The sequence below is a fragment of the Brachionichthys hirsutus genome, chromosome 5, assembly GCF_040956055.1.
Source record: "Brachionichthys hirsutus isolate HB-005 chromosome 5, CSIRO-AGI_Bhir_v1, whole genome shotgun sequence".
NCBI classification, from domain to species: domain Eukaryota; kingdom Metazoa; phylum Chordata; class Actinopteri; order Lophiiformes; family Brachionichthyidae; genus Brachionichthys; species Brachionichthys hirsutus.
Genome location: NC_090901.1, coordinates 1,325,420 through 1,345,777, shown reverse-complemented (window position 1 = coordinate 1,345,777; position 20,358 = coordinate 1,325,420). Strand labels below are relative to the sequence as shown.

General features: G+C 45.0%; 3 protein-coding genes across 3 annotated transcripts; all 3 read right to left on the bottom strand.

The window, feature by feature from the left end:
• Positions 1-460: 460 nt before the first annotated feature.
• On the bottom strand, positions 461-6,344 carry cax2 (cation/H+ exchanger protein 2). The gene is made up of 19 exons (XM_068739233.1): positions 6,156-6,344; positions 5,400-5,503; positions 5,208-5,316; positions 4,812-4,928; positions 4,673-4,734; positions 4,058-4,204; positions 3,756-3,947; positions 3,579-3,678; positions 3,368-3,509; positions 3,101-3,284; positions 2,728-2,827; positions 2,407-2,540; positions 2,251-2,282; positions 2,035-2,147; positions 1,797-1,942; positions 1,618-1,712; positions 1,466-1,544; positions 1,273-1,381; positions 461-886 (listed from the first exon to the last, which is right to left on the bottom strand). The coding sequence occupies exons 1-19, from the start codon at positions 6,301-6,303 to the stop codon at positions 813-815; spliced, it is 2,187 nt and encodes a 728-aa protein (XP_068595334.1). The 5' UTR covers positions 6,304-6,344; the 3' UTR covers positions 461-812.
• Positions 6,345-6,676: 332 nt separating this feature from the next.
• tmem263 (transmembrane protein 263) lies at positions 6,677-10,338 on the bottom strand. The gene is made up of 3 exons (XM_068739457.1): positions 10,219-10,338; positions 8,489-8,557; positions 6,677-8,072 (listed from the first exon to the last, which is right to left on the bottom strand). The coding sequence occupies exons 2-3, from the start codon at positions 8,553-8,555 to the stop codon at positions 7,771-7,773; spliced, it is 369 nt and encodes a 122-aa protein (XP_068595558.1). The 5' UTR covers positions 8,556-8,557; positions 10,219-10,338; the 3' UTR covers positions 6,677-7,770.
• Positions 10,339-13,512: 3,174 nt separating this feature from the next.
• On the bottom strand, positions 13,513-20,079 carry ric8b (RIC8 guanine nucleotide exchange factor B). Its single transcript, XM_068739200.1, has 10 exons — positions 19,899-20,079; positions 19,470-19,517; positions 18,731-19,378; positions 18,192-18,286; positions 17,499-17,649; positions 17,178-17,273; positions 16,961-17,105; positions 16,738-16,882; positions 16,496-16,615; positions 13,513-15,002 (listed from the first exon to the last, which is right to left on the bottom strand). Exons 1-10 carry the CDS (start codon positions 19,989-19,991, stop codon positions 14,894-14,896), a joined length of 1,650 nt encoding a protein of 549 aa, XP_068595301.1. The 5' UTR covers positions 19,992-20,079; the 3' UTR covers positions 13,513-14,893.
• Between the last annotated feature and the right edge of the window lie 279 nt (positions 20,080-20,358).

Sequence of the window (20,358 nt, the reverse complement as noted above, 5' to 3'; positions counted from 1 at the left end):
ACATTTGCCAAAATATCCCGTCTTTTCTCGACACCAGATTTACATGTGCTGAGATGACTAAAGCTTAAGTACTACAGTTCTGTGTCACTGGCTTTTACAACCTTCATATAACTATTATTAATTCACAAATCTTACTGTATTGCAGTAATACCCAGTTCACGCTAAAAACCAGACGTATGATTTGGGCTTCTTTATGTCTTAATGTTACGTAAGTCTGCTTCAGTCTATGCTTGGAATTGGTAACCAGAGGTGGTTTGCATCAGTTTTGGATGTTAAATTAAGCTCCTTTGCACGGCAATACGGTGTGCATGTCATCTTAAACACCTGCTCCCCAGGTGTGGCTGTAATGTACATATGTTTTGTAATTATTGTCCGTGAAAACAATAAATGCAGCCAGTTTTTCAGAACGTTGTCGGATTGTTCTTGTGAAGCACCGAAAGCAGTGCCAGCTTTCTGTTTAGCTGTTGTGAAGTGACAGACATTAACTACAGTACTTCAATAGTATACAAAGTGTATTAAAATAATACCACAAGTAAAACAGCATCTTTTTAAATACTCGTTATTACAGAGTCCATCTGTATTCTGAAAATGCCAATTTTCCTTCGTCACCCTTAAAAACACCGTAAGAATCTAATCTAAGTATTTTAACTCACAATGTGCACATTTTAGAGTAGAAAGGATAATAAATGAGACTAAAATAGAGAAATGCATTACAAAGACCCCAACCAGGTTTCACGAGCATCAAGTTAGAATCACATCAGAAGGGATTTCCAATAATGGAGATCATTCCTCTTTAAACGTCCTTCCTACGATCAGCAGCCCGCTGGAGACGGTGCAAAGTAATACAGAGCGAGTAGGATGAGGTAGACGACCACCAGAGTCGTGCCTGAGAACAGAAACAAGACGAGACTAAGATCCGAACGTCCCTGATGACATCAAGAGATTTCCCTCACACTTTAATTTGATAATCTATCCGATGTATCAATAATAACGACACAGTAGTCATAATCAGAATGCATCCCAGTGATGTGACAACACAGCAGGTGGATGTGCTGCTCTCAGACACGCATCAGAGTTCATGACTAAATTACTTAATGATCACAATGATGATGAATGTGAACTGTGATCATATTGTTAAGTCAGAAACAGAAAGCGATTCTGACGCCTGAGTTTTCTCAGCAGATCGTTGAACGCGAGTCCTTTCAGTTCGATGCACATTTTCACAGACGAGATGTTCTTTATTGAATAACTCTCAAAATCCAGTGAACTCACCCTGAAAATAATCGGACTTTCCGTCCATGAAGATGTAGTTGACAAGAATCACACTGAAGATACTGGCCCACAGGTGCAGGTCACTGAAGAGCAGCACGAATCCCACGTCCTAGCCGGGACACAGTGTTTGATCAGAACATCTGCTCTGAATAACAATCAATCAATAATCCATGATGAAGTGAAGGTGTCTTACGTAGAAGGCATTGAATAAAACCAGAATTGGAATCTGCAGCATGCAGACCTGAACAGCAATACAGATTCCCACCTCCAAGCTAAAGAAAAGAAAAGAGAGAAATCAATGAGGTCAATTAAAAAAATCACCTTTTAAATGAAGAGTGGGTTTACCTCAGGCTGATGTTGTTTTGGAGTGCAAACTGGATACCGTTAACAATTTCTGGGATCTCAGACGCCATGGCAAGAATTGTCACCCCGATGAAGTACTGGAGAGAGAAAAAGAAAACACAGGTGAGTACACAGATCGAGGAACCACCAAATAGAAACGTTGTGCGCATGCGCAGTCTGACCTGAGACACGTTGGGCTGGCTTAGTATGGGCTGGATGTTTTCAGTGACGAGATCGGCACAAGCAGACAAGAGCGCGGTCGCCATGACGAGGATGAGCACAGACCTCCACCTCGACCAGTGGACCGCCACCCCATGGTGTCCCGTCACTGCCCAGAAAAAGACACCATGGCGGACATTCTCTGAAGGCTCGTGATGCAAGGTGAAGATGAAATGTGATTAATGAGAGGAAGAGTCCTACTCTCGCCTTCGCCTTCATCAACGTCATAAATGTGGGTGTGCGTCTTCAGGGTGAACGCCAGGCCGATAACGTAGGCAAGGGGCAAGAGGGCAGATACCGTGTAGACCAGAGGCCTGACAAGAAGACAGCATAGAAAATGACAACAATCCGATTAGTTCTAGCACCAAGGTTGTTGTGAAGTCATTATATAAATGCGAATATCAAAGAAGTCCTTACTCGACATGGTTGTGGAACAATGTACCGTTGCTCTGTTGTAAAAACAGAAAAGACAATCACATCAAACAAACAGAGAAAGTGATCTGTTGTCTTCGTGGTGGCTGTCATGGCCGTCTGGGATGCGATTGGGGCTTCCTCCTCACCGAGGACACTCACCAGGTCGTAGTGACAGTTGTGGCACACGAACCGCCCGCTGCTGTTGTTCGTGTCGTCTGCCCCGGTGGATTTGCTGCAGCCATCACACACCAGGTTTCCATAAACCTTGGAGAACAGAGTCGGGGCAAATACACCTGCAATTGTCCAGGGGACAGAGCGGTCTCAATAAAAGTACTGAAGAAAAAACTCATCACAAAAGATTCCAATCTGACCTGAATCCAACGTAGGAAAGATAAACTCCTGTTTCTAACAACAGCTATGTATCGTTTCCATTGTAACCACCGTCTCACACACTGCGTCTGTATTTATTCGTTTACTTGCCTCCGACAGAGATAAAGAGCAGCGCAGAGCTAACGCCTGCAGAGCGACTGTTGAAGGTTTGTTCACTGTGTTTCAAACCGCCGATGATCATACAGATGCCCTGAGAGAAAACAACAACAACACAAGGAGCTTCATCCACACGACACTTTAAAGCACAAATCTGTTTGGCCCAGTTGGGACACGCGTCTGCTTTGTATCTGCCTCCCTGGCCCTAATTTCTGTACTTAGAAACAGAACTTTTGTCTCCATCACAAGGTTATGGATAGATTATTATTATTTTCGTTAATGAGTCTAAAGACTGAAATGAGGTTGTTTGAATCAGCCTCTCATTTCAGAGGCTGATTGAATGTCTGCGTTCAAAAGTTTGTCTCACAGGGATGAAGAGGATGCATCCGAGCAGAGTGCCGGTCAGCGTCGCTTTAACGACCTCCTGCAGACACGCGTTGGACGTCTGGTGTCCTTTGATCAGGGCTATGATGTAAAAGGTCAACTCTGTGATGGAGCCGAAGGTGGCGTTCACCACCGCACCCACAGCGAAGTTACTCTGGGCTGAGACACTGCAGTGACAATTCGATCCGTTTACATCAGAACCGCATCTCGCAGCGCGTTTGGGCAGCAGACGTAGGGAAACGACGCTCACCTGGCGATGCCCATTCCGATATAGTAAGACACAGGTATGATGGATCCAATTGCGATGGCAAACTTGGCATTAGAGCTGGTGTATTGATTCTCTTTGTCAATGTATCCAAGTATTATGGCAAGTATGACGAGAGGAAGGAGATCTGAGGTGGGGGTCAAAGAATAAAACTTTGTATGTTACATTAACACTCGCAGGTGCTGATAAAGGATACTGACAGCAAACACGCTGATCCCGTCCACCGTGAATTTGTAGTAGTAGCAGTTTACGGCGCGGTAGCAGCACAGCAGCGCCCTGGTCTCAGAGGCCTGACGCTGCAGCGACGAAAACACAACAGCAGCGCTGCGGTATCTCCCCAGAGCCACCCCATCACAAATAGCACGCCCCTTACCTTCCTCTGGGAGCAGGTGGAGACGGAGACATCCTCAGGAGGCAAGAGAAGAATCACGCCAAGTGTCCGTGCATTCATCTTGGAAACGGGGATGGTGAAAACCAGAATCCACGAGAAGAAGCAGGCCAAGGAGTGAACGACGACCAGCGGGGGGTATCCCAGCAGGAGCCACGCGAACGTGGAGAAACGGCGCTGCAGAACGAAACGGAAAGAATGTCCGTCCACGAAGCAGGAAATAAAGAGTCAAATACAAACGATGATCGTGTCTCGTCTCTGTGCGATTCTTACGCGTACAACCTTACCCAGTAAGGCGTGCGTCGAGGTTGTCCTAGGAATTCTGGGAGTTGAACCTCTGCGTGTGACGGAAGCAGCACTGGTGAGGTATCGTCCTCAGAGTTGCACTCGCAGTCTGGTGCGAGCTCGCAGCATCTCCTCAACGTATTTCCAATCTGCAGAAACACAAGCAGAGGAGAACATGCTTTCTACTTCCTGTTTCACTGTTAATTAGCATGACCACTATTTATTGATCTGCCTGTTATCCGTCAAACAATTAACCGTGTAGTGCATAAAATACCTGGAAACAGTAAAGAAAAATATACAATTACAGTTTTCCTTTTCCGATTATATTTCCCCGTTTTATCTGCACTACAAGCCAAAAGCCAAATATATCCTATTTAACGTTCTATAAATAAACACTAACTTTGATGTTGATGATGTGACTTTAAATAGATCCACCTGAGACTGAATTAAGTCACTGGAAACTCACTCCTAACTTTTATCATCAGCACAAAAAACCAACATGATTTTCCATAATTATATTTTTGTTCCAGAAAAAACTTTTTACACACTCATGGAATCCGTTTCAACAAACACAACCGCAAATAAAACTCCAAACATCAACTGAACCCAAAACATACCTGATGGACGGACTTGCCGAACGGCCACAGGAAGTAGCAGGACAGCTTCCAGCAAAGTTTGCCTGAAGAATGAGAGACATTATACGGACGTCGGATCAATAACAAAGACTCACCGAGCTGCAGCGATCGGCTCACCCACCGTAAGGGATTCCAGCGATGGTGATGAACATGAGCAGGCCGACCAGGAAGTAGGCCAGAGAGAGCCACCAGCCGAAGAGAAGCACGTACGCGACATTTCCACAAGTGATGAGACGACCTGACATCAAAAAGACAGACGTGTCCACGCACGTCCTTCATGGATCTCATTTCGTTTATAGTTTTAGCCAACATTTCTCAATAATAATTAAAGAACACTCAAGTTTATTACACATATTTTTGAAAATATATATTTTAAAAATAGGGGCTTGTTTACTTGCTTACACTCTGCATTATTTTATCTTCTCTCGTTTCTTACAGTATTTTGTCGAGTTGCAGCGTCTGGTTTTACTTAAGGCCACGTCCACAAATTAATGAAGCCCAGAACTCTAAGCCGTACCTGAATGAGGTTTAATGACAGTCAGTTCAGAGTAGAGCTCTTTCACGACCTCTGACCTCTCTTCAAACGGTCGCTCGGTAACGTGGCTCTTCCACTTCCTGAAACCAAACTGGCACAGACAGACAGACATTCGGTTTGAACAATGAACCCGTTTCTTTGGACTTGAGGAGCCACGTCTTTCGGCCTCCCCACCCTGTAGTTGTTGACCAGTTTGTTAGCCTCCACTTTGTTCGCCGCTCCGCGGGTCCGCTTGCTCCGGGGGTCCAACCCGCCACCCCCCCGAGCGTGACTCGCATCTAAATGAGAGGCAACAAAATAAAAAATACATCAAAAAACCTCCTTACTTATACTTGGGGTGACAGTAGTCCATAAGGACTTGGGTTCGAGACCAGCTCAAGGCGTGGCAGAGTGGAGAGCGTTGGGTTGGAACTCATTGAGGTGCAGCAGGAGGATCCGTGGATCCCAGCTCTGAGCTGCTCGACTTGCTCGACGAGGTCGATCCGGTTGTGCTGCTTCGGCCGTGGCATCGCTTCAGAGGTTCTTGTTTCTCCATTTCTCTCATCTGAATGTTGTTGCGTACATTAACAAAGGAATCCCCATTTATCAAGGCTTTTACTCACGTGTGAGACTAACCCTCAATGATCTCAGAACCTAGAAACATTCCTGTTTGGAGGTCTGGTGAATGTTGGCGTGAGGTCACGTGATGTCAGGCTCAGATTTATGATGGAGTTCAGGGTGAATTTAAAACAAACATTTAAAGAAAACATTTGTCAAATATGGGAAACCACATGAAACCGCTGTTTGTCACCGTGCGCCGACAGAAAGGATTTTAAATATCTACATTAGATTCATAAATAAAAATTAATTATAGAATGTGTGGCGCACCCAGATATGATAGGATAGGATATGATGCACAAATGAACACTCGGTAAGGACGGGTCTGCTCACCGGGGGGGCGCTCCGGCTCCTCCGGCTCCTCCGGCTCCTCCGGCCGCCTCCTGCGGCTCCTCGAGTCTGAGCCCTGGGAGGAAGACAGCGACATGTCCGCCGCTAAAAACAACGTCACGTTCTCCTTCACCGGCTCCGATCCAGTCATCTCCCTAAACACCGGCCGCTGCTGCCTGTTCACGCGACAGTATTTACCACAGGATTGCGTCTCTAAGAATTGTGGGACATGTAGGCACGACAGCTCTGAGCTCCTTAAAGGGAACGCAACCCCCGAATTACCGGCAGGATCCGTTTGAGCCGTGGCGGCCCTTCATGGAGTAATATAACATAATAATAATAATATAATAATAACAGCCCTCTGAGCGGGCAGCCACATCAACCTAAAACACAAAGTCTGTGTGCTGCACGACTCGGGCTCGAACCCAAGACCTTCTGGCTGGGAGTCAAGTGTGCTAAACACTACACAGAGACCTGTGTGTTACATATAGAGCATAAATATAAAGCATAAATAGACAGTAGCATTGTTGACTTGATGCCAGAAAGGTTTTATTTAAACTCTGAATACAATATTGCCGCGTCTCAGTAAACTCTCGCTGCTCAGAAAACCTCCAGATTCAGCAACACTGATAAGACAAAAGCCTTGAAAGCATTCTGCATCACACAAGCCTTGTATCTTCAGTTACATGTTGATTTACATAAAAATAAAACAAAAAAAGGATGTAATGTCAAGAAATTCAGCCGTCACATTCCTACAATAAACACAGCAACCCTAAGAATAGAGCATGAGCCGGAAGCTAACCCGTCACTTTGGTCACGCAGGACAAAGTGATGTTACGACACCCCCGTGTCCAAAGCAGCTCTCATTTTTACAGCCATATCAATACATTTGATTCAGAGTGATGCCAACCAACATGTCTTAATAACTATAAAAATAGATATTTAGCCTACGCGTAATGTAAATGAAATCAAAATAGTATGACTTTTATATTAACACAGCATTTATTGCATTAAATCACATTCTGTATAAATGTATTACTCTCTAAAAAGCCGGAATATAACCAACGTGAGCTCCCAGGAGAAGTGAAAGTAACACAAAAATTCACCAGTGAAACATCCACAGCCAACACGTCAAATGTACATTTCCAATGACATCAGAGATCCGTCTGTTTTACACATCCTGAAATGAGCCATTTAAACAAATACATTTTCTGACCCTATTCGACAGTGAAATGCTTCCAGTTGCTCTTTATTGGATAAAACAAAAGCTGATCAATGATTGTCCTGCAGGTGATGTTCTCAGTTTGTAGGAGCTGAAGGTTACCAAAAATGAACCGTGGACATTTGATTCGATCAGCATTCAGGCACAGGTTATGATAGTTTGGTGCGTCTTCCTTGAACAACCGAGCATCAGAGTCTTTGTTAGCGCGTCCTCGCTGCGTTCTCGTGTGGAATGTGGATTCCCCAACGATCAAAGAAACTAAACACAATCCTAAAGGGAAATAAAAACCGATAGCCAGCCCCTCACCAAACCGTGGACGCTAACCCGAGTGCTCCGTCGCTCTTCTCCCAGCACGGTGTGAGGAATGACCCCCGGGACACGCTTTCCATCGCCACGTCAGTCAGACTTGTCCTTCTTCTTGGACCCCCCTATGGGAACTTTGCTGGCCACTGCGGAACCGACGGCAGTCACCCCCCCGGCGACGGCACACACCCCTCCTTTCACCAGCCCCACTCCCACCCCGGGCACAGCAGCCACAGTGCTGACGGCGCTCTTGGTAAGGTCCACGCTCTTTCCTCCGAGCCAGGTCACACCACCCACTGTTGCGCCAACAGCCCCCTTGGTGGCGCCGTACAACCCCCCGGCCAACCAGCGGATCATGCCCGGCGGTGCCGGTGGGTGGTCTTTGTTGTTATTGTCTGGTTGAAAACATTAAGAGCAGAATCTTAACATTCAATGTCACTATCCAATAAAGAGGACACAAAATAAGAGTGCAATTAACTATTATTTAAATGATCATGATTATTCTCTTTTGGTTAATAAAACATCTGAAGAGAGCGGAACTACCCGTCTCTATTTCCTGAAGACACCTTTGCTGAATTAAAACAGTTACATCAAATTTACTATAACGTGAAACAAGGAAAAAACAACATTCATGTAGTTCTAACAACGTTGGACAATGTTCCAGAAAACCTTACAGTAATCTATATAAAATAGTTCTTCATTGAATTCATACATAAATAAACACTTAAAAAAGAGAGGTACAACATGAACACAATGTACAGCTGGAATACAGCTGAATGAGGTTTAAATCCGCGCTGGATGAGTCACCTACCGGTTACTGCTGGCTCTTCGTCGTGGGCTGGAGGGACGTCCTCAGGCACCTGCTCTCCCCGACTCATCTCTAGAACAGCACAACAGGAACATTAGACGGAGTTTTCACTTAAAATGTGATTGTTTTCCTGACCTCATTCTGGTTGAGATCCAGAATACATTTTTCGTGATGGTGCATATCGGAGCCCTTTATGACTGTCACTTTGGTGAATTAATTCAATGCATATTTCACAAGAGTGCATTTTGTTTTGTATTCAGATTACTCTCAAAATTTAATAGGATCCAAGTTGGACCAACACCATCTATAGATTAAAAAAATCAATATCCATCCTGCAGTTTCCCCCGTAATCCGGCTAACAAACAGACGGCATCATAAACACAAATGTTGAAGATGACACGTAGAAATACTTTGCCTACCCCCTTTAGATCCGTGTGTTAACGAAGCTGCCGATCTGTGCCTGTATTTGTCATGATCAAATGAAAACAGGTGCTACGAGGGTTGCTGCTGCTTTCATGGTTCATTCTGCATGTGTACGGCCCACAAAAGAGTTCCTCCAACTAACGTATAGAATAAAGGAATAAAACCAAAAGTCTTAAACGTGGCAGTCTAACAGAAAGCCTTAGCTGAACCTGCATTGGGAGGACACGGCGTACATTAGCTCGCCTCGGCTACGCTACTGGTCCTAGAACAAGGCAGACCTTCAGTCTGAGCTGAAAGTTGAGAATAGAAGAAGTGCAAAATATTTTTGAGGCTAGAAAAAAAAACAGTTTAATAATGAGGTAGTTTTATCAACCCCTGGACTTCAGGAAACACGCAATAAAATAATATCATAATAATTATCTGATGGCAAACATTCGAATCAACCCTTTCATCTCGGTTACGTTTCATATCAGAAACAGCGACAGCAGCGAAGGCCCATCGCGGTGGGCGGAGTCTACAGGCAGGGCAATTTAAGATGACGTCAGCTAGGATACTCGCTATTATTTTAATATTTTCAACCCTAAACCTTTTAAATTGAGGAAAATGTCTGCTGCTGATACTTCGATGATGAATTAACATTAAGAACCGCTTCATTCCGGTTCTGGTTCACATTTAATACACCAATGTAGCAATAAAGGCCTTTACGTACGTCGCAAAAACAAGCTAGCACTGTTAGCTTAGCCAACATTTTGCGTGCTGGTTGAAGCTTCGAGTTTTATTAACTTAAATTAAAACACGCATAAACAACGCAATCCAGCCTTATATCCCGTTTACTTCGCAGTACTTTTATAAAGTACATTTATAAAGAATGCTGCCGAACTAAACCTTCGTTTTACGGTTCGTTTCTTCCTTCTTGAAGCGGCGTTGACAGACCTAATCGATAACTAATAGTTAAAACACGAGCGATGAGAATCGATCAGCGTCACTCACTGCGTGTTTTTAGTTCGAACGCACCGAGCTCGTCGTTAATTATCCCGCATACGTGGACGCTCCGCTGCTTGACGTCTTTCCATTGTTAGCTTATTTGTACAGTCTCCATCCGCACACGAACCACCACGTACTCCTCCCACACATCTGCACCGTATATCGATTAATGCTTCTCCCCCCCCCCCCAGGGTAACATCAGAAGACGAGGGAGTTCGCTTTGAAGCTGCTGGATGAGATAACATGGCTCACTTTAATCACAGCTAACGCTAACGGTTCCGCGTAGGTTCTAATGGCTATAAACCCGAACCCGATCAGGCACTTACCTTGATTTGTATCGAACACTCGCAGATCGAACGGGCCTCGTACTTCCTACGAGTCGAACGGGTTAAACGAGCAGCTCCCCCGGCCTGCCTTCATGGAGCTGCTGCTGTCGAGGCGACCTGCGCGGCCCGTCTGACTATATGCTGGAGGGCGCTCAGTCTCCACCCTCAGAGACACGCAGGGATACATCCTGCCCCCCCCCGCACGCACGCACGCCCCGCACGCACGCCCCGCCCGCCCCGCAGATTAGCGCTCGAGCTGCGGGAAGCGTTCATCAAATCAAACGAGTCATCGTTGTCTGAACGGACTGCTTCATTCATTGAGTCCATTTTATTATTATTTTTACACAAATATTGCGTGTTGTTAAATTCCGGCATTGCTTTGGACTATTTGGAGATAAATACGACAAAAAACAACAACAACCGTATTTATAGATTTATTTGTGGCATTAGCCCTCTCTCAACCTAATGCACGCAGGTTTAGAGAGGGCTAATGCCCTTCCTGGACGGCGGCGTCTTCTTCACGGCCACCGTGCGACGCTGCTGGCTGGACTCGGGCGAGGAAGGGCATGTGTAGTAACTCGCCCGGCCACGAGGGGGCGATGGCGCTCCGGTGCGTCTGTTGCGTCCGTCAAGCCAAATATATAATTTTATCTGTGTCCAAACGAGTAAAAATGGAGCCAGCACGCATTTTCTGACATTTCTGTAATGTAAAATTCACAATTGGATTGATAATGTAGAAAGCAGATTGTCTGCATATACACAAAATATCGAGTGTTTCAACTAATAGCCTAAATCAGAGGTAATTGATTAAGCCCAAAATAAATTGGGGAATTGTCCGGCAGTACGGTGAAATGAAACAGCACTGATGGATGGAAGCTACTCCATGTCTGCATCTGAGCAAAAGCGATGCACCCACCCTGCTAGTTAATGCAGCTAATGTAAACTGTAATTACACGTATCCGCCAGCAGGTGTCAGCGCAGTCTCAAATAAGGCACTTTAAACTTCATGCTTGAGGGCGCTGTACATATATTTTCTGCAAAAATAAGGATTTTCTTACACATAATTAAACATAACTTTGATAAAATATGTCCACAACAACATCTTCAAGTGTTTTCTAAATACCTACTAGTACTACTGCTAAAATTTAGGTATTGATCTAGTAATTCAAATAATTTATTAAGACTAAACATTTGCTGATTGCTTGTTTTACCACTAAACATTACTGGTTCTTACAAAACAAGCAATTGGTTGTATTCTGAGACTTCCAACAAGTAATCAATAATCAATAATCAATAATCAATAATGCGATGAAGGACTTCAGAGCTGCTTGGGAGGACGTTTGCGTTCCGTTGTGTCTCGCTGATTGGTTTAGAGCCGGTGTTAGCCTGAGCCGCCCATTAGCTCTCCATCAGCATCCATCAGCATCCATCAGCATCCATCCAGTCTGTGTCAACATTATACGAACACAAATTAAGACTCGCTGCTTTGTGTCTATTGAGAGCCCAACAATGACTACATGGTGATGCATCATTAGTGAGCAGGTGGGGAATCAAGAGGTTTCTATGGCGACCGTGTGTGTGTGTGTGTGTGTGTGTGTGTGTGTGTCATCTGTAGCGGAGGGTTAAATGCTGGGGTTGCAAATGTCCTTAAAAAGAGAGCGGACTTGTTACTCAGAGTGTTTGGATCTGATATTCGAGGCTTCCTCGCTTTAATGAAGGCGTTTTCAAACTGAAAAATGTAAAACGCTGCTTTTGATCTTCACAAAAGTTTTCCATTCTTCATAGGAACTTTAAAGGAAAGGTTTAGTTACGTGACCTGGCTTTTATTGACTCACAATAATCAATATACTGTATATTTATATTGATTATTTTTCAGACTTTTATTTTTTGTTATTTTTAAACATTGTGTTTTATAAAATTCTCCATTTGCCTGAATAAAACCTTCGCAAATGTATTTTTTTTTAAACATATATAGCCCTTTCCAACAACCAAAAGGGAACACAAAGTGTTTTACATTAATATGAAACAAACTGGTAACGTAACATTGAGGTAAATAAAATGGAAAGGAACATTCTGCTGATTAAATAAAGATTCTTATCCTTTCTTAATAATAATTATTCCGGCTTTGCTGTCGGGATTATTCCCGACTGCTGTGATGTAACGGAGCATCGAGGTGTGTTCTCCTCCTTAGATCACCTGCTGCCAGAAGAGCAGTTACGCCCTGGTGGTCCGAAGCTGGGGGGGCATGAAATCCCCTTTGAGCCCTTTGTCATTTATACGGGGCTTTATTTGTCATTAAAGAATAAAAAAAATCTATTTGTTGCACAATTAGGTCTTTATCAGATAAAAAAAAAAGGTATTTAAAATTGAATAAATGATCTGATTGGGACATTTGGTCTCCTACTAAAGAACATTTTAAATCATTTCAGGTTGGATCAGGATCAGGATCAGGATCAGGATCAGGATCGGGTTCAGGTTTGACTCTAACCCCGTTGTACAGAACTTTCCCTCTGAGTCAAGCTTAATCTAGCTGGTTGTCCCGGCTCACTTCTTCAGAAGTTACCCATTTTTGAGTTCAGGACTTTTCCTCCCAGTGCTTCTTTAGCGGACCTGGGAGGGGATTAGATTAGATTAAGTGGGATTAGGCCACGTTGAGGTCCTGCAGCCAACGCCTGTCTGTGTGAGCCCTTAATAACTGGGCTGCTGATTTACCGCTGGACTCTGCAGCGTCTTTGGGAGAAGCTCAAACGTCCCGCTGCTTTAATAGTTTAATAGTAAGCCTTGAGCGACCCCCCCCCCCCCCCCCGGAGGGCGATGGGGCGCTGGTCCTATCCCCCCCCCCTTCTGCTCCATCTTTATTGAATCCCGCCTCTGTATCATTTATCTCCTCCAGTCGGAGGAGGCTGACTAGAGAGGAGGACCTCTGTCCCCCCCCCCCCCCCCCCAACACACACACTTTTTTTAAACTCATTCTTCTCTACCCTTTGCTTTCCCTGAACAGTAAAGCTGCCACAGCTGTTGACTGTGTTAGCATAGCTGCTGGGGGGGGGGGGGCAGCTAAATATATTGCAGCCCTTGGCTTTTGTTCGACAGTTGACAGTTTTAACACATTTCAGCTTCTGAAGAGAAAAGGATTCCCCAATAACAGCTTTTTAAATATGGGGCACAGAGAATGGGGGGGGGGTCTCTTCTTTTAAACCAAATATCCTTCCCCCTCTGCTTTTTTCAGCTTTTAGTGCTCATGTTTGTGCTTTTATTAGTACAGCTCAAAAACAAAAAGACAACTGCTCTTATTCTCCAATTTATTAACATTTAATTTCTGCTACTGGCAGTAATTATAAAAAGAAAATTACTTTCTCCCGTATTTAGACATGGAGAATGGAACACAAAACAAACCAAAGTGTAACGCGTGTATAAAGATGTAGGATTCTTTGCAGGCAAGTAGTAATGAGATTACTACCAAGGTGTTTGGTGGCAGAACAATTCACAAAGGCAACGGTTTGTGCCCCCCGGAATGTCCGGATGGCCTGTGTGCAGACAGTAGTGGTGATTCACAGATCAACGTTAGTCACAAATCCCTTTAACAGCGATAAATAAAATAATCCAGAACTCAGAAGCATTTCAATCAAGTCAACTTTTCTAAAAACATGCAGGTTTGGCAAAAACAGACAAGACTGTTTCCAGACCAGGCTCCATCTAAATCAAGCCCAAAATGAACTGTAGAGTTTGATTCACGTTCAAGTGTGTGTGTGTGTGTATAGAATGTGCACTTGATTTATCTGGAAATACAGCTGTTAAAAACAAGGAAAACAAAATACACATGGAATGATTTTCAGACCCAAATACATTTAACATACCAGCAGTTCTTTAAATGAGATACGAAAGACCCAGAAAAATGATATTACCTTGATATTTTCTCAACATAGCGGCAAAATCAACTCGAGGATGATGATTTAGGTCTGTAGATTCCTGTGACAAGGTGAGATGCGTCCCAGTTCAGGATCAATTACTCTCAATACACAGTTTCCAATTTGAAAGGAGATTGGTGAGGCTAAGGAAGGTAGCTTCTTGGAGGAATTCTCTAATGACATGTTTAAAATAAACTGTGCGTTTGCACTTTTCTTCTGTGACTTATTTAATAAATAAAAGTACATATTGTTATATATATATATATATCTAATGACCACAGGGTTCAGTGTTGATATTTATGTTCACCAGTTAGATCAGGGAAGTCAGTTTTTACTCGTCTTATTCTTAAACTTGTGAGAAACCTCGTGTTCTTCAGTCCGGGGTCAGCAACCCAGACTTAAGCATACAATCATCTATAAATCCAGAAACAGAAGTTTCACCTTTAATGTGATGCTTTATTTCTATGTGGAACATTAAACTGGTGAAGTTAATTCTAGCATCTAAACCCGTCCCGGCTGCCACGATTTTGACCCCTTTAACGCGCCTTCCTGAGAATGCGAGCCCGAATTCCACGTTCGTTTGGACGGACCCGTCAGAAACACACATTGTGCTGATCTCCGTAAATCCACGGATGTTTGAAGAGTAATTTGTCTCGTTTCTTCTACCTCTGCAGGGTTCCCCGTCGTGGGCCCCATCCTTCAGAGGATCCAACCCTTAAATTGGGACCTAGTTTTAGATGTGTGTGTGTGGGGGGGGGGGGGGCGCTTTAGTCAGAGTCTGATTCAGAGTTGTCCGCCGGGGCGTCACAGAGAGTTTCCTCCAGCGGAGCTAACGTCCCATCTGGCCTTACCCCCATTGGCCGGATCACATTCTGCCTGTGAACACAAGAGAAACAGATTTCCGATCGTTAGGTGGAACTGGGCCGGACAGGAAATCGCTCCGACCACACGTACATTTGGACGGTAAACCTTCTTTTGGACAATACCCGATTCAGGCCGAGAGCCTTTAGAGGGCTTTCACGTTTACATCGTTCCTCTTCCATCCAGAGCTCAAGGACCCCCACTCAACAACCCCCCCCCCATGGACACTAACCCGTCCAGCCATCCTCTCCCCCTCTGCGGCAGTTTAATTACAGGATCAGCACCCACGCTAATCTCCTCAAAACCACAGCATCCCCTTCATCCTAATCCAATTATACCTGCACCGGCTCACCACGCCCTCCAAGATGATTCATCAGAGAATCACCCAAAATGCAAAGAGAACAATCTGCATTCATTGGAAGGAGACCCCAAACGGCCGTGAAATTAGTTTGCGTTTAGAGTCTAACGGACAGTTTCTCTAAATAGAGACGGGAGAGACCTGTGATGTGGTCAAATCTCAAAGTATGCTACACCTGCAGAGAGGCACCATGGGATAAACGGGACGAAGCATCTCTGCCAATCACAGTAAGACAAAGTGCCGTCCCTCCCCAGCAGCAGCAGACGACTGGTGGAAGATTTCACAGGCGTTAGCGGGCGGGGATGCTAAACATGTGCTAATTGAAGGACCGGTTGAGCGAGTACATTCCTGCAGGGGCTCTGACTGATCTCCTTAGAGCCGGTACGGAGAAAGAACCTCTCCAATGTCCTCATATCTCCTTCACCAAGGAGGAGAAGAGAGGGCGTAGCCACAAAGGAGTCTTCCTCCTCTGGGCGCACGCGCCTCATTATGGCTCAACGCTCTCGTTTTAGGTTAGCCGTCCTATATCTGCACATTTCCAACAGTCTCTCCTCCTTCTCCTCCTCTTTGTCCACGTCTTCCTCCGCCTCCGTCTCCGTCTTACCAATGAGACGCTTCAGAACTGGAATAATAAAGTCAGGACTCATCGAATTATTAAAAACCTGAAAGCCACACAAAGGAGGAGCCAAAGCCAACAAGGCAGCCGCGTCCGCCAATTAGGTGATCATTAACAGTGCGAGGGTTGTGATTGTGCTGCCTTCCCTCGATCCGGCTGAATGCTGCCTGGAAGTCCAGGCCTAATTGAAGCTGAAGAGATTCTTGCTTTGATAACCTGGTTGGCCGGGGGAAGGCTTGACTAACGCAGGCCTCTGCTCACTAAGGAAAGGTCAGCGCATCATTATGAACGCATCATTATGAACGCATCATTATGAACGCACCATTATGAACCATCGGAGAGTCACTCAAACATTCTGTGGCATCTCCCGTCTCGTTTGAGTTCGCAGAAAGTCTGAAAACATCTTATTCCAATCCTGCCATTGAATTTTTCACAATGCCCGACCTACAAGCTACATTTAATTATTCATTTCTTCCCACCACATATTCATATTAAACCAGAAGGTCTGAGTCCGTTCACCTTTAATATATTTACCTTGATAACTTGTCCAACATATTAATGAGTTTCTGGGCTTCGTACTCCTTTTGCTCTTCGGTCATCTCCTCCATGGGATTCGGCAGCTGCTCCTCCACGTGTCCAGTAATGGGGTTAATGCTGGAAGAGAACCGAACTGTGAACGGCTTCATACAAACACACACACACACACACACACACACACACACACACTGGAATGAATCTGTCACGGCTCAATTCCCAGTCTGAAGCGGAGCGCTCACAAGGGTTTTGCACATTTATATTCTTCTGTGTCCGAGTCTTCGTCATCGGAGTACTGCGTGTCTCCTCTTCCTCCTTCTTGAAGTCCTCGATACACCAGGAGTCCCGCTGCGTTTCCATATCCAGTGTACTTCAACAGGTTGTCGACTGTAAACAATGCATTAACGCCACATGTGTTCAGTCTGACGGGAACCCAGACTGGAGTTCAGCGCTCTGGAAGATCACCTCTTTCTTTGCAGAGGACAAAGAGAAATTCTGCAGCGGCCTGCTTTACGCCCAAGTCAACATGCGTCATGAGGCGAACCAGCTTGTTTTTGATGGTGGTGCCGATCTCTGGCCTGATCTTCACGTCTTTCCGTGGGGGAAGCACCTGGAGGGGAAGAGATCGTTCGTCACACACCCAAACTCAAAGGAGATTATTTTGATCAGGAAGCTGCCGCACCTGAATTTTGATGTATCTCCGGATCTCCCTGTGACGCCTGGATCCTTCAGTCAAAAGGCTGAGCACCGGAGTCAGACCCTCTTTGTAGTTGGAGCCCTGCTTGGAGTGACACGAACCACAGACACTTCACAAGCAAGAACAGGGGGGGGGGGAACTTGAACCAGCGGCGCATTTGTGGGCTATAAGAGGGGCTCCACAATGTACCGTTTCAGCATGACTAATACGCAAGAGAAGCCCGCCTGAGAGCTTCATGTTTTTGTGAAGATCAATTACAGCCGGAGTCAAACGGTTTCTGACTTGTCAGCAGAGGAAGAACTTTACCTTGTTGATCCTTTTCTCCATAAAGTCGAGCAGTGCCTGGATTACGTCCATGTTTTTCCCGTCATATTTTTCTTGCCCTCCCTGAACAGGCACATCAATTAAGACGTCCAGGCAAGACACAGGCAGGTTATTCAGCAGGTTCACAGCATGACTGGAGACCAAAGGAAAGAAAAGAAATCGCAAAACAATGAATCAACAGATGTTAATAGTTTAGACCAAACTAAGGGTACGAAGCGCTGAAGAGCGAAAACGTGAGAAAGATAGTTGAAAACTTCAGAAGATGTTACAGATCCAATATTGTATGCTCATTTTATATATGATTGTGTATTCCTAAAACACCACTGGGATCATACATTACAGGATGCCTGTATACCCACCTGATCGTACTGTGTGGCTTAAAATGCTAATTAATACAGGTGTGGCTTTGCCCCTGTGGGCATAAGCACAGGAAACCAAATGCCCAAATTCCTTGTATCCCTCTATTAAAGTACCACGAGTAGAAAATACTCCTGCAGCATTATCATAGCTGAGGACATTAAGAGGATGAAACACCAGGCGGGGCAACAAGAGACGTGATTTTCCCACGACATTCTGCCCTTGAACCGCGATGTCCGTCACAGCAGTTTCCTGCTCAACGAATGCCGACATGCAAATAAGACTGGAAGGCGTCGACGCAAGTCAGTCACTTCTCACCTGTGTACTTCGTCCGTTTTCTCCTCCGTCTCAGTTTTCAGCATCAGAAGATGCCGAAGGGTGGCAGCTATGAGTCGGAACTGGTGGTCGTCCTCCTATCGAATAAAGGGCACGCAACACATGGATTAAAGGAGGTGGTTGCTTTTCTGTTGTAAAGCAAAAGGACAGGAAAGAAAGGCCTAGTCATATACATATCTGCCTTAAAATATCAAACGGCTAAAGCAGAAAACAGGAGGATGAAGAGAAAGTTCACATCTTTAAGTCTAGTTTCAAAGTATGTAGCGGAAAGGGCAACGTGAATTTCTGCAGCATCAAAGAGGGCAGGGATGAACTCAAACTCGGGTTTCTGGGAGTCGGGCGCATCCCGTCTGTCCAAACTGTATTAAATGTGTCGAAAAAACATTTAGATAAGATCACAAAGTATATTGCAATTTCCTGAAATCAGCTGAAACTACAAATGTTATAAGATATCCAGGAACACTAAGATAGAATATACTTCTGCTGCAGTTTCTAACAGACTCGTAGTACAACGTACTCACCTCATCACCATTATAGGACAGTGTGAGGTTGAACAGGGCTTTGAGCGCTTCCATTGCTCGCTCATTGTTCTCTGCAGGCACAGGTGAGGCCTTCGGATCCGGGCAGGCAGCTTCATAGGGCCCGACCCATTTCACTTCCAGAATGCGCTCCAGCACCTCTGACAGGAGTCTCACCCCGTCGTGCTCTTTCCTCAAAATCCCCCTCACATCGGGTCTCAGGGCAGACAGCAGGAAGAGCAGGCGCAGTGAGAACAGGCCTACGTCATGGTGCCATGCGTGGCTGGCACGCAGGCTAGCACGCAGGCTAGCACGCAGGCTAGCACAGAGGCCGCGAGCCAGCTGGACATCTACACAAGCCTGCTGGGCGGACGGACTGTTGTACACCACGTTGCACAGGCACTTCAGGGCCTCCACGACCACCATTCGCTCTGCCTCCACCAACAGAACATCTTCCTCCTCACCGACGTCCTCCTCAGTGCACACCTTTAGCTTTGCCATCCCTCCCAGGATCATTATGCCCTCCCTCGTGGCTACAGGTGCGAGGACGCGTTTGTCTCTGGACAGGATGCGGAGTGTCTCCAAACACGCCTTCTTACAGACGGGCTGCACCTGACTCCCAAGTACCGCCAACACACTCCGACACATCTTCTGAAACAAAACATACAGAAAACGACACGGATTACAGCGTAGCCGGGCCACACTGACAGTTTAATAAACGAGCGCATAGATAAACACTTACACTCCGTAGAGTTTCTTCCTCCTGATTAAAGGCGAAGGTATGACGATTCTGAAACAGATGAGATGTGATAAGACGACAGAAAACAACAAACCTGATGCTCTTTGGAAAGGAACTCGCTCATCGATATCCCACGTTAACCTTTGGTGATTGTTACTTTCATCTACTAAGTCTATGTACTGTAAGTGATTTTTGAGCAGGAAGCAGAAACAGAAACATCAAAACGACGTAAGAATGTCCTGGTACGTTAAACATGTTTTCTGTCATGCGTTACCATTGCAACATTACATATGATATAGAAATACTATCATCTTAGCTCAGCCGGCTAATAAAAGGGTTAGCCATCTCAAAGCTGCGCTTCCAGCAAGTCAGCTAACGCTAGCACCACCGTTTGTTTTGGTGGCCATCAGAAAGGACGGAAGCGTCACTCACCTCTTCATTATACCGCTTCAAGAGCTCACATATTTCCTTTTCGTCGGCAGCTTCAAGGTGTGTCAAGAGATTACCTAAATCCATGGTGGACATCTGCACAAAGAGGATGGCTAGCTTACTTTAGATATGACCAATACGTGTTGTGCAGCTAGCTACTCAGCTAGCTGCGCGGCTAGCTAGATTTGTGTGTCGCAGCCAACCCTGCTGTCAACAGAGAAACGCCCCTAAAAGGCTTCGTCACAGGAACGGTTTCCGGTTTCCGGTTTCCGGTTTCCGGTTTCGATTTTTGATCCACAGTATTATAAATATTGTTCAAATGCAAAGTTTATAGTGTGTAATTGTGACTATAATACACAATATAAAATAAATTAAATATTAAATAAATAATATTAAATATAAAACACACACATATCAGCCTTGTGTGTGTGAAAATTATTTCACCTATAATTAAATTAAAAGA